Source organism: Biomphalaria glabrata, chromosome 1 (genome assembly GCF_947242115.1).
Source record: "Biomphalaria glabrata chromosome 1, xgBioGlab47.1, whole genome shotgun sequence".
Taxonomy (NCBI): Eukaryota; Metazoa; Mollusca; class Gastropoda; family Planorbidae; genus Biomphalaria; species Biomphalaria glabrata.
The window spans coordinates 35,102,519-35,116,775 of NC_074711.1; the positions used below are offsets into that span (position 1 = coordinate 35,102,519).

The 14,257-nt window shown below is 29.7% G+C and overlaps 1 protein-coding gene across 8 annotated transcripts in view; it reads left to right on the forward strand.

Annotated features, from left to right (window-relative positions):
* Positions 1-14,257, forward strand: part of LOC106068544 (transient receptor potential cation channel subfamily M member 3-like) — a 173,091-nt gene that overhangs the window by 102,735 nt on the left and 56,099 nt on the right. For 7 of the 8 annotated variants that reach the window (XM_056033894.1, XM_056033946.1, XM_056033933.1 and 4 more), the window contains 16 exons: positions 565-790; positions 1,728-1,884; positions 2,895-3,019; positions 3,195-3,366; positions 3,562-3,745; positions 3,864-3,987; positions 4,215-4,290; positions 4,645-4,745; positions 4,877-5,011; positions 5,105-5,155; positions 7,220-7,351; positions 8,339-8,359; positions 10,085-10,255; positions 10,501-10,598; positions 12,270-12,498; positions 13,455-13,616. In XM_056033894.1, coding sequence (XP_055889869.1) covers positions 565-790; positions 1,728-1,884; positions 2,895-3,019; positions 3,195-3,366; positions 3,562-3,745; positions 3,864-3,987; positions 4,215-4,290; positions 4,645-4,745; positions 4,877-5,011; positions 5,105-5,155; positions 7,220-7,351; positions 8,339-8,359; positions 10,085-10,255; positions 10,501-10,598; positions 12,270-12,498; positions 13,455-13,616 — 2,164 coding nt within the window. The remainder of the gene's footprint in view (positions 1-564; positions 791-1,727; positions 1,885-2,894; positions 3,020-3,194; positions 3,367-3,561; positions 3,746-3,863; positions 3,988-4,214; positions 4,291-4,644; positions 4,746-4,876; positions 5,012-5,104; positions 5,156-7,219; positions 7,352-8,338; positions 8,360-10,084; positions 10,256-10,500; positions 10,599-12,269; positions 12,499-13,454; positions 13,617-14,257) is intronic. The other variant, XM_056033902.1, reaches the window with a different exon arrangement.

The window sequence follows — 14,257 nt, forward strand, 5'->3', positions numbered from 1 at the left end:
TAGAGCTTCTTAAGACGATGTGGGTATTGAAAATAAATTTTGAAATTTTATTTGGAAATACTAAAAAGACCAAATATATAGAATAAGATTCTTAAAAAACATTGAAGCAAGTTCACAAACACCATATATAAAGCAGTAATAAAAATTCGTTTTGTATTGTGCATTGTATTGTGCATTTTTTTAGCAGTAAAATCTTGCCATGATGCTGGCTAATCATTATACAGCACAATCAAAATAATAAATCTCCTCAGTTTAAAGCTATATTAAACCAAAAAATGGGTCCCACAGCCTCTAAAAAAAACTAATTTAAAATAAACTTTTTATTTATTTATTTTTTTTTTTGTCAAAGAGGGCTATGTTTTTCTTTTTAATCTTCTGGGTTTTTTTTTTCCATTTTTGTTCAAAAGTAATTATTATAGTAATTTAACACCCTTTTACTTAGAAAGTTTCAGGTTAAATTAAAATTCTAGTAAGCTGTAGAAAGTTGGTTTTTTTTTTCTATAAACTGAATGCTTTGCCAATTCGTCTATTTTTTTATTTTTTTGTTGTTATATAATGTACCAGATGTGCCTGTGGCCGCAATGAGCAGTGGCACATTCAGACAGGAGCCTCTCGATTGGAGCCTGGGCAGATTGAAAAATGGCACCCATATAAGCACACTGAGCAACGGGTGACTGATGCATATGGCACCATTGAGTTTCAAGGAGGCCCACACCCAAGCAAGGCACAGTACATGAAATTGAGTAGTCTAGACACACGGCAGGAGAATGTACTTACACTTCTACTCAAGGTAATTCAACTAGGTTTGAAACACATTCATTTTTTCTTTCTTTTTTTTTTTAAGAACACTGGCATTTTGCTAGACTTAATAGCACAGAATTAAACAGTTGTCTTTTTCTTTACAAGTTTTAGATTTTTCTGTGTCAGGTATAGATTCAAATCTGGAAATATTTTTAACAAATGTTCTGAAAAACTCAGAATAGCCAACCAATTAGATGACCTAATCAAGAATTAATTAATTACTTAGTTAGTTTTAAAAGTCCCCTTCTTTATATTCTAGTTTCTTGTAAGTTGAAAAATAGACATATGAGATATTGGCATTTTTTGTTAAGCATTTCAGCTGTGTCTATAATGCAATAGTTCCACATATTTATGTGTTGTATTTATAACCAGATGGAAATAAAGGAAAAGATAATGAACATTTAATGAAAAACTAAACTTGCAATGCTAAAACATATAGTGTTTGTGAAATGGGGAAAAGGTTGGCATTATATTTGGCATTTTAATGGTTAGACTACTTATTAGTTGGATAGCCCATGAAATCATTCTACATTTGACATATAAAGCTGTGTGATGGGTTTTCTTTTCAGTTTTTGTCAATGGGCTTTAAGTTGATACAAATAATTAACAGAACTATTGGAATTCAAGTTATTGAGCAATATTTCAGTAACCTTCAGTCACTGAATGTAACATGACACAATGAAGTATCAATTTGCTTTAAGTAATATATTAAGAAATTATGATTAATCATTTTCTTGGTCAGAAATGTGTTTTAAGGAGACATTTTAAAATAACATCTAGCTATTACTGTAAGAGTTAAAAATCATTATTGTAAATGAATATATAAAAAAAAACATCATTTTTATAGTTATTTTGCTTACAATTATAACAATAGAAATTTTATATTTCCTTTAAATTATTTTATTTTTTATCTGTTTCTTATTCAGCACTGGGGTCTGGATTTACCAAAGCTTCTTATTACTGTACATGGAGGTATACTCAATTTTGACCTCCAGCCTAAACTGAAAAGGGTATTTAGGAAAGGCCTACTAAAAGCTGCCAGGACTACAGGGGCATGGATTGTGACCAATGGAACCAACACTGGTATGACTAACATACAAATCCTAGCTTTCAATTGAGCATGACATTATGTGGACACTTGGTTTCAAGGTCATAGTATTAGGTCTTGCAGAAACAAGGGAATATAATATTATCTCTGTACATCCTTAGCATTGAGAGAGCTCATTTAAAATACTCTCTTACTTTGAAAATAATATTAAGTTATCTTTTAAAGGATATACTTTTAAAATAAATGTATCTTCATAACTTCAGGGCTCGCAAAATATTTAATCTTTCATCGCTCTTAACATCTTTCTAATTTTTTTTTTCAAAACAATGTCTACTGTATAACATAATTAAAATTTAATATGTAGGTTTATAATTTTAGGACAATTCTAAGTTCTTTTAGATGCAAAAATATATTCATAATACAGAGGTCGCTGAAGTGTACAAGATGAGCATTGTAATTAGAAAAACAACTTTTTTAATGCCAAGTATTTAAATACCTTGGAATCTATTTTACAGATAATTTAAGACAAGAATGAGAGATAGAAACTAAAATGTTAGAATTTTGTTTTATAAATTTAGAATGTTCCTATAAAAAAGAAGATTATTTATTGTCTCCAGCTTAAACCTCCTGCAGGATGGCAGGCAACTTAGACATTGACATTGAAAGTAACAGCCAGCCTTGCAAATTCTATCACTTGTTCCTCAATCAGATATCAGTGCCAAACTAAGTCCTAAACACAAAAAAAATTAAATAGTAATAATAAGTAAATATATCAAATAAAAGTATGGTGATGGAAAGATTTATATGTTATACATATATAAAAACAACATGAAAAAAAGCAATGTTCTCTCTGTGGACAGAGTATTATCTAATGAATAGGTTTTTCTCCACTTCATATTTGAGTGGCTCTTTTCCAACATTCATGTAAACTGCAATCACTTTTTTTCCCTTGAAATTTCCTAGACTATATAAAATATTCACAATTATCATGAGTTAATACGGAATGCCGCCTTAAAATCCCATTCCATTTGTGTTCTGTCACTAGGTGTCACAAGACATGTAGGGGATGCCATCAGTGATAGAACCACAAAGGCTCGTAACAAGGTGGTAGCTATAGGGATAGCACCTTGGGGCATAGTGGAAAACAAAGAAGATTTACTGGGGAGAGATGTAAGTACTTTTGGCTCTTTTCATTTGCTTTCTATCAACCTACAATAGCAAACTTATTTATTTGTATGTTTTCTACTTGTTATTCATTTTATTTCTTAAATATGCTTGAAATGCTCTTATATAAATCAAATGATCCTTTAGTATCAGCTTTTTTTTTTTCAAACATTTTTTCCAGATAGTTGTTCCTTATCATTGCGTTTCTTCCACAAAGACAAACACATCTGTTTTAAATAGTAATCATTCATACTTCCTACTGGTAGACAATGGGACAGTTGGCAAATATGGTGGAGAAATTTTGTTCAGGAAAAAATTTGAGAAATACATTGCTCAGCAGAAAATTTGTATAGGTATGCTGGTATAAAATACAATCATTTTGTTTCCATTCATTCATTTACATTTTTTCTTTATATAATTTTCAGTATTAGGAACATTGAGAATGCATTTTCTCTCTATTTTTTTTTCATTTTATAATTATGAATTCTATATTAGTAGTACTGCAGAGATTATCTATATATTTACTATCATATATTGCTTTCAAACAGCTAATGATTTCCGTGGCCATGGGGTTCCTGTGATCTGTGTGGTGCTGGAAGGTGGGGCCAACACTATACGTTCTGTCTTAGAGTATGTTACAGACACTCCCCCAGTTCCAGTTGTTGTATGTGATGGTAGTGGTCGAGCTGCAGATCTTTTGGCGTTTGCCCACAAGTACACTATGGATGATGGGTTTGTGATTGAATTTCTAACTTTGTAATCAATTTCTTTAAAGTCATGAGAACAATCAATGATTAGTTAAAACTTTCTGTGTCATTTGTTAACATGTAATTGAAATTATTTCCAACAGAACAATGGCAGAGTCCTTACGAGATCAACTTATCTTGACTATTCAGAGAACTTTCATGTACACGCAAGAACAAGCAGAAAAGCTATTCATAGAGCTCATGTTATGTGTTAAAAAGAAGGAATTAGTAAGTATTTGTTATTCGTGCCTTTATTGAATTACTTTGTTTTCTAACATTTACAATGTTACTATTTCATCGAAATAAATTTAAACTATAACAATTTACAATTTTGGAGGCTTTTGTTTTTAACCTTTATTCCATGGAGGAGGGGAGATAATTTTTTTATTTTGTTAAGAGTTAAATCATTTTGGGATTAATGTAGAAAGCTTTTTTTTTTTTTATTTTTATTTTAGATTACAGTCTTCAGAATGGGTGACAGAGAAGAATCTAAAGATATTGATCTGGCCATTCTAACTGCCTTGCTAAAAGGTTTGATAAAAATCAATAGAAAATTATTACTCTTGTATTAACAAGTAGACATTATAATTAGCAACACTCCTTACAATGATATGATATAAGGCTGATAGGCTTTTACCACTTGGCTACCTGTCAAGTGTGCTCAAATATGCTACCTGTCTTGAGTAGAGTTATGTTTACTGAGCACCTAAAAGCAGATACCTTCTCCCCACCACTGGTCCTTAAAAGAGATTTAAACATAGTACTCTGAGCAAGCTGTAAGCATGAAAGTTGCACTATATAAAAGTTATTTTTAAAAAATAGTTTAAATTTTTCTATTATATCAAGATTTGTATGAATATAAAAACACAATTTTATTATGCACAGGAACTACAGCCAATGCCATAGATCAACTTAATTTGGCCTTGACGTGGGACAGGGTGGATATAGCTCGGAGTCATATATTTGTTTATGGACAAGAATGGCCTGTAAGTTTGATTTCTTTATTTATGTTGTAAATGTTTTATTTTTTTATTTTTTTTGGTCATTGATAATGAATAAAATGAAAACTGATTACATTTTGTTTTTTTAATTCATCATGCCTGAAATTTGTTTCCAGGAAGGTGCCCTTGAAGTAGCCATGATGGATGCCTTGATAAATGACAGAGTTGATTTTGTTAAACTTCTATTAGAAAATGGAGTCAGCATGCATACTTTCCTAACCATACCTCGCCTAGAAGATTTGTATAACTCTGTAAGTTAACATTTAATCTTAATCATTTTTTTTCAATGCCAAATTGTCAAGATTATTTTATTTATTCTGTCACTATATATTTTCTATTTACAGAGGCAGTCTCCTTCCAATACTCTTCGTTATCTTGTCCGAGATGTTAAGAAGGTAAGCTTATGTCTAAAGAAGAATATTTAAACTTTTTTTACAATACCTCTATTCAAATCATAAGTTCATGGAGGGTGGAACCTGAACACTGATCTCAATAACTGCTTTAGTGATTTTCTAGAAATTTAACAGTTGATGTATATTGCAAGAAAAGAATTACTAGCTCATTGGCCACACGGGAAAACTCTAGTTTGACCATTATAATTTTTCTAAGTAAAAAATGAAATAACTTTTAATTTGTCTATAAATTTGAGTAAAAAAAAAAAAACTAACATGGCGTAGTCAGCCATTGTGCACAGATAACTGAGTTGTTTATTAGCTGCCCACGAAAGGGGAAAAGACGCTATCAGTTTTGTGTGGAATGTCTGTCCGTCCTTCTGTCCCGTTTAGATCTCGTAAACTAGAAAAGATAGTGAAAATCCGACAACATATTTTAGACCATTCAAAGTTTTGATGCAACGGCTACTTTTTTCTTCTCTTAAAGCGAAAAATCTAATTTTTTAAATCACTTATGCAAGCAGGTTTTTTCATAAAAATACACCACCTAACAACTATTTACTATTAATAGTAACATGAGGTTCTTTATTAGGGGAGATGACTATTTACCATATTTTTAACACATTTATGCAAACGGTTGTAGATTTTTTTGTCAAAAAATTATTTTTTTACATTTGTTTTATTAATTTATGTCAGTTCTGTTATACTAAGTACATATTTACTCACAAAAAATGTACTATTTTTTTAAAGAGAAAAAATCTATTTATTGTTGGACATAATTAAAAACAACAATTAATAAGTAGTTTTTCATATTATCGCGTGGACTGTAGTGCTGCACAGATACTATAGAGCACTTAACCCCAAAAAAAAATATTTTTTTTAGTTGTTTTTTTTTTTTTTTTTTACAGATGTTTTTTTCTTGAGGAATAAGAGATTGACCCTTTACAAAACAATTAGAGCAATTAGATATTCATTATAAGTCATCAGTTAGGCCAGGTTCACATTTAACTTCACATTCACTTATCCTTTGGTCTGCTGGACCGCTGAGGCACCACACAAGATTTGTTAACCTTTTTTCTCCATTCTTCTCTGTCATTTGTCTTTGATAGAATTTCATTCTGATAATATTGAAACCTGCCCGGGTGGACCACTTCGGGGGCCGATTTTCAGTTTGTGTTTCCACATAAACTGTCTTTGTAACCTTGTTTAATTTAAAGTAGTTTAAAGTTTATTGATAGATTATCTAAGTTTTGCTTATAAAGTTTATACCAGATTGTTGTTATTTAATGATTTGATTGCCAGGGTAACAAAAGAGTGTTTGTGTCTGTTTGCTATCGGTTTCTTGTATCTCTTTTGATCTAGAAGTAGATCTAGACTAGATCGTAAGAGTCCTACATCAGATATGTATAATGAAGGTACCAAAAGTTAATTTCCTTCTTATAAAATTTTTTTTAGCTCAAACCACTTGCCTAATTAGTAGAATCTTTGTTCAAGAAACTGACTGTGTCATTATCACAAGTTCGATACCTGGTTTGAGCTAAATTTTTGTTTAAATTCATTTTTTTTTTTTAAATTTTATTTGAAATTTTGCTAGAGATATAGTTTTAGGTTTATATCCAACATCGATTTTGAAAGGACTATTGCTTTGTTATAATGACTATCCCATCTGGAATTTCCAAATGGAAGTCTTTCTGATTGAAGAGTTTGATAAATTAATGTTTAGGAACTTTTTGCACATCATCTTCTTAGTCTAGATCTAAATGCTTAGGCCCTATCATTGGAATATTATAAAGTGTACTAGATCTATACATTTGCTTAATTCTCTCAGCGGGAGAAGGGTAAGAGGGAGGAAACAAAAATGTTTCATTGTTTTTTAATCTAACATTCATTAATTTTGAAGAGAAAAAGTTACATAAAGGAGTTATTGTCTTTTGAAAAAAGTACTTCTAATGTTTTTCTTGTTTTATTTTTGCTTGTTACATTTATTTGGAAGTTTCTTATTACTATTATACAGTTATATTTATATGTACTTAGAGTTTTAAATACAAATAAAATAAAATGTTTCAGCACGTTCCGTCCAATTACCGGTACACTCTTCCTGATATTGGCTTAGTATTACAACACTTAATGGGAGGGGGTTTCAGAGCTTACTACTGCCGCAAGAGATTCAGACAAAAGTATCATGCATTGAAGCAAACTGTAAGTATTTTGTTTGTAAGTTTTATTAGTCTTTGTCTTGTTATTGTTTATTTTTGTCTGACCATGTTTTATTTTTTATTTCAACTATTTGACTCCATTGAATCCTTGATGTTATGAACCTAGTGTCATAGTATATGTAACACAATCTCTTTAGGCTGAGCCTATAGACAGTCCAACCTGTATAGCAGTGCCCACTGTATTTCACCTATCATCTCTTGATGCAATAGCCTAGTTGTTTTTTTTTTATGTATAATTGACAAGGCTATTTGAACACAGTTGAATGAATCATAGTTCAATTAGTCAACTTTCCCTTAAGATTGCACTTAATAAATTAGATGTTGGTGTAAAAACAAAAATCCCAAATATATTAACATGTTTCAATTTCATAAAGAATGTTTAGCATGAAATTAATTTTAAAAAATAGAGGCCTGTAAATAGCAAATAATATTTCACTACTTTATTATGTTTAAGCTATGAAAATTGTAAATGGTTGACTAAGGCGTTAAGGTGCTTAACTATTTTCACTAGTTCTGTCATCTTTGCTAAATCTTTATCATAAGATATACATATTTTCTTGATACTTAATGTGCACTTGCTGCAAATGCATAACAAAATCAAATTAATCAGAGACTTTAACAGACTGTTTACTAAAATTCATGGTTCTGTTAATATAATTTTAATAAGGGAAATATGTAATTGTGGTGTAATACTTTGTTTTCCTATTTTTAAAAAGATAGTAATTGTTACAATGTAATAGTTAATGACTAATTTTTTTTGTTTAAAGATGCTACAATTCTGTATTGCTTTAATCAACAGATTATTTTTTATAGAAGATATTGAGCTATGGCCCTTTCTTTAATAAAAAAACTTAAGCCCGCCTTTTTTTTTCAATCTTCACTGTGTGTGTGTGTATGTGTAGTACAGGTAGCTAACAGTGCAATTACAGACTAACAATCACTTACTTTTATTCTTGACTCCTGCATGTAGATCTCTTATGCAGACTTCAAGGTAATTCCACTACTTATACAATAAGAACTGATTTCTGAATTAGTCTTTTTGTATCTGTTAACTTATCCTTTCTTTTTACTTGTGGTGTTCGCATTAGGGTAGAAAAAAAAAGACAGTAAGTAAGTGGGGTGAACCAATCACTATTGACTTTGGGTTTTCATTATCTTTTGGTTTCTTGAACAAGTGAAACATTAGTGTAAAAAATTTTATGATTTTATATATACTGAATAAGAATTATAAGATGATAATAGTGGAATCATATTATATTGCAATGTTACTTGCATAAATTGTAGCATGCTAAAGGTAATTTTCTAAAGCGAACACTTATCTATGAATAATCATTTAATTTGGTGTTGGCTTCTTTGCTGTTGTTTTTTTTTTCAGATGTTTCCATTTCATATTTAAGTTTCTTTTTGTGTCTGATCAAATAAATTTGCCTTATTTAGTTTTTTTCTATTTCAGCGCCATACATTTTATAATAAAACACGATATAACTTTATTTCAGTAAATTAAAACCTGCTTGTTAGTCTTATACCAAACAATTACAATTTACAATGTTTATATATATGTATAATATACATATCTAACCCTTGATGCCTGTAGAGATAATTTAAAGCTTTAAAGGGTCTAGTATTGGTATTTTATTATTTTTTTAAGTAGAATTTTTTTTTTTTTTTTTTTTTAATTTATTTGAATTGAATACAATTATATGGTTTCTAAAAGATAACATGTCAATCTCTACATGGTGTATGATTCTGTGCTAAAAAACACAACTCATAATATTTTTAAATGAGGATATATCAACTATTTCAATCTATTAAAAAAAACATAAAAACACAACACACACAAAAATTTAAACATTGAAATATTTTGAATATGTTGATTAACATTTATATATTTATTTGCAAACTATAAATGAAAAAAAGATAATACCAAAATTTTTTTATTTCTCATTTGTAATCATTTATGTTCTTGTATGTATATATATTCATTGCCCAAGAATCATTCTTTTTTGTTATTTAATGACTATCTGTTTGTGTATTGGTCTTTCTATTCCTATTATTAATTTTAAAGCCTATAAAGGATATAACCTACATAGAAAACAATATTCTTTTTAAAATGCTCAATATCTACTGGTAACAAGTTTACTTATTACTCATTAGGTTTTAATTCTGAATTGTAATTTTCATTCAATGCAATTTTAAAAAAATCATTATTATTTTTCATTATCATCTTTCATTCAATCTTTTTTTCTTATAGTACAGGATAGTCTGGTCACATTTCACATATTGACAATCCATATCATTCCAAAGAACATCTCTCTAAAAATTCTAAAATCAGTTTTTTAAAACATATTTTTATTATGCTCTTCTTTTTTTTTTGTTTGGATTTTCTAATTAGCTACATTTGTGTGTGGCTTGGTTTATCTGCATGCCAAGTTTTTGTTTTCATGCTTTATTGATCCACTTCCTATTGATTGTAATCCATTAACACTGTTTACTCATTGGCATACATTTAAAAAAAAACATTTTTAATTACAATTTTCTATAAAAAAAAAACAACAACATTGTTTTGTTTCGGCTTGAAGATAAATACTTCCTACTTTATATTTCATACTTAGACTACGTCATAAAATACATGTAGTTTAGAGCAGTAATCTATAACAGATTCAACTTTGTTGTTTTATAAAAGTGAGAAAATAAAGTCATTGTGTTACTTTATCAGGGAACATCAGTAGGCAACATTGTCACATCCATACCTCATCTCATGAACACCAAGCAAGCAGAAGAACTGTTTCCTTATCCATTCCATGACCTCATGATCTGGGCGGTCTTAATGAAAAGACAAAAGATGGCACTTTTTATGTGGCAACATGGGGAAGAAGCATTGGCAAAGGTAGACAATATTTCAGAACAATAGAAATATATTCACAATTTAACTTGTCTAATATTTTAGATCAATAAAAAATACAAAATATATCAATAATATAACTTCTTTATTATGATGTTTCAGAACAATCAGAAACACAATGTATATGAATAATTTATCTTTATTTCTTTATTATAATTTTTCTGAAGAATAAAAAAAAAATACAAAATATAATATAACTTGTTCATATGTCTTCATTCTTTATTAAACAGGCATTGCTAGCTGGCAAATTGTATGCTGCTATGGCACATGAAGCTGATCAAGATGACTTGGAGATAGAGTTGTCTGAAGAATTTCGGCACTATGCAGAGTATGTCTTGGCTTATTACTATTCACAGTAAAGTCAAACTTCTGATGGCCAGCTTTATTTTCTCTTTGTTACCCAAAAATTACAGCAACAAAAAATATTCATGGTCTTGGCCCAGAAATATATTCAAACTAATAGTTTAGAAATGACTTATTTAAAATTAGCTTATTTCACTATGTTAGATTCAAATAATTATCTGAATATTAAGAAAAATGGATTTATGTTATATTTCAAGAAATGATGTTATAAAGGATTTTTTTTTCTTTGACTTTTTCTATGTTTAAGTTTTATAACACTTTTACGAATAGTATTGATTCATGCACTACTTTAAAAAATCATTTAAAAGCATATTTACATATTAACTAAGCCTTAACAAGTTATTAAAACTCAGTGCAGGAAGTTCAGGTTAGTCTACAATTCACTGGTCATGCTTTATGAAAGAAGAAACTTTGGATCATTTTTAATTAACATATATTTATCAAATTGCATAATAGTAATTTGACAAAGTTATCTGAACTAACTTGAATTAGGGTGCACTTCTTGCTTATGTCTTTTCTGTCAATTACATTTATAAAAGACATTTACATTTGTTTGACACTGAAATGGAAAACGTTAAGTGATAACTATCCAATGCAAAGATAGAATTGAAATATATCAGCCAATTAACTAACTGCTTGTAATATTTATATTTACATGTTCAAATGACTTCTTATTTTACTAAAACTTAAAATAGGAACTAATATAATGTGATGTTTCCTCTTTTTTAACTGTTGACAATTTAAAAAGATGAGCTTTACTTGTGAGTTCACACGGCTACTCAAAACATCAGATACTTAACAAAATGTTCTTACAAAACTTACAATAATTATTTCTGTAAAGGGGAACAATTTTCTGTTGTTTGGTATTTCTCTGTAAAGGGAAACAATTTTATGCTGTTTGGTATTTCTCATTTAGTCTTCAGTGTTACAATATTTGACACTGAAATGGAAAACGTTAAGTGATAACTATCCAATGCAAAAATAGGAATGAAATATCAGCCAATTAACTAACTGCTTGTAATATTTGTGTGTTCAAAGGATTTCTTATTTTACTAAAACTTCTTACAAAACTTACAATATTTATTTCTGTAATTTTGTATTGTTTGGTATTTCCCATTTAGTCATTAGTGTTACGTTGTAGTTGAGTGGTAAAGCGCTTGGCTTCTGAACTGACTAGTCTTGGGTTGAAATCCCCAGTGAATAATAGGAATTATGGGATTTTTTTGATGCCCTGAGTCCACTGAACTCTAATGGGTACCTAACATTAATTAGGGAAACGTTATTGGGGTTGGTCATTGTGCTGGCCATATGACACCTTTGTTAACTTGGGGCCACAGAAACAGATGATCATTTAAATCATCTGCCCCATACATTGTGAGGTCTGAAAGGGATATTTTACTTACTTTAACTTACAAAACACTTAATAAAATTATTTCCAAATAAAGGCCCCATTGAATGCAATGTCTGAAAAGGGCACCCCTTTACCTTTTGTTATGAGGATTTATGATATTTTTCAAAAATTTCAGCTCTTACAATCCCTTGGTGTTTTTATTTAGATAATGGCCCTGCCACTTTAGTTGTTTTGCTCAAAATTTATGTTGTAACTGCCTGATATTAATTTTTTTTTCATTAAAAGTGAATTTCTAGGCTTGGCTTTGGAACTACTTGGTCATTGTTACAAGATAGATGATGACTATACACAACAGCTGCTGACTTATGAATTAAAGAACTTTAGCGAACAGACATGTCTTGGATTAGCTGTCATTGCCAATCATCGCCAATTTATTGCACATACTTGTTGTCAAGTTTTGCTCAATGACCTCTGGATAGGTGGTCTGCGCATGAGAAAAAATACAAGTTTGAAGGTAGGACCAAAAAAAAATGTTGTTTGACCTTTGAAATATTAAGCCTTTCAGAAATCATTGGAATGTGTAGTTGAGAGGCATAAACCACTTGGCTACCTAGCAAGGGGGCTTAAGTGCAAAAACTGACTCAAGTTGTGTTTGCTGAACACCTAAAGACAGCATGGAAATCTCCCAGATATGCCCCTATGCACAATACAAAAGTAATAAATATGGCTCATCTTGTGGAGGACAAAATAAGAGCCTGTGTATTGGCTATGGTTAAAACATTGTCGGCCAAAGGGCAGATTTTACTTCTCCACACAACTGTTGATACACTTTGAGATGGCAGCAATGCAGGATCTACAGAATGTTGCCAAAACAGCTGCACCAAAACAGCTGCACACCAGTTCACTAAACATGTTTTCCAACCTTTACTATTCCTTCATTATAAAAAGACTTGTGTTTATTTTATGCCGTAGAATCAAAGAGGATACAATTTTGTAGAAATAAATAATAATAGCCAGTAATTTTATTACTAGCAATAAAAATGTTGCAAAGTGCTTAATGGTTAAAAGTCTATTGGAAGTTGACTTGAAAATGATGAGTGAACCAAGTAATGAAATCAGTTTCAAAAGCTCTACAAAAAGTCATGAGAATGATATATATACATTACATTTAATCATAAATAATGTTATATATTGAGATAGGAGAACATATAAGGTGTTATAAGAAATCAATCATGTTTAAAGAAATTTGCATTTAACAAAATATAGAAATAAATAAACAATAGCAAAATTAAAAAAAAAACTTTTTACATATATATATTAACCTTTACTAAATGCTGATTAGGATTTAAAGCAAAGCTAGGCAGTGATTAAATACTATTATTCTTTATGAATAGAATAGAAATTTTGTACTTGATTTTCTTGTTTGTTCTTTCCATTGTTCAATTATTTTTGTTTGACTTATTTTGCTAGGTAATCTTGGGCATCATATTTCCTCCATATCTCTTTGCTTTGGATTTCAAATCGAAGGAAGAATTGCAGCTTATGCCTCAAACAATGGAAGAACATTTGGATGAGCTAGAAGATGCAGCAAGTGTTGCTAACATCTCCATGTCATCATTTAGTGAAGACCAAGTGAGTGATAGAAAGTTTTGGTGGCCCAGTTAGGAAAAAGCTGTTTTCTTTCTGTCATGTTTATATCTCAGAAACAGAAATGTGCTGAAAAATCTGATTTTACCATTGCATGTATCCTGTTCAAAATAGTTGCAAAGGCTACTTTTTACAAAGCTTATATCAACTCACTCTGTTTGGTAAAAAGTGTGTTCATGTTATTTCTTCCACACTCATTCTCGGATCAAGATGAAACTTAGCACAGTTATTCATTGACATAGACAAGACATGAATAATTTTTTTTTATAAAATAACCAATTAGACAATTAATTACTGGTAATTCATTATTTTGTTTAATAGCAACAAGAGTAACTAATCCTTCATTATTTACAGATATGGCTCAATGAGTTGGACTAAAATAAATGTTAACCCTATTTCTTCCTCACACATTCTCTGATCAAGAAGTTTAAACATTTATTTATTGTACCTAAAAATAAAACTTGAATCCATAAACAAAAATACTCATTTAGTCAATTAATTATTGGTAATTAACTATTTTGTTTTATATGAATAAGGGATTTAGCTTGTACATTATTGGTAGATAAAGTTTTAAGGACGAAATTCTTCCCCTTTAGATAAGCTTTGTTATTTTTTTTTTTGTTTTT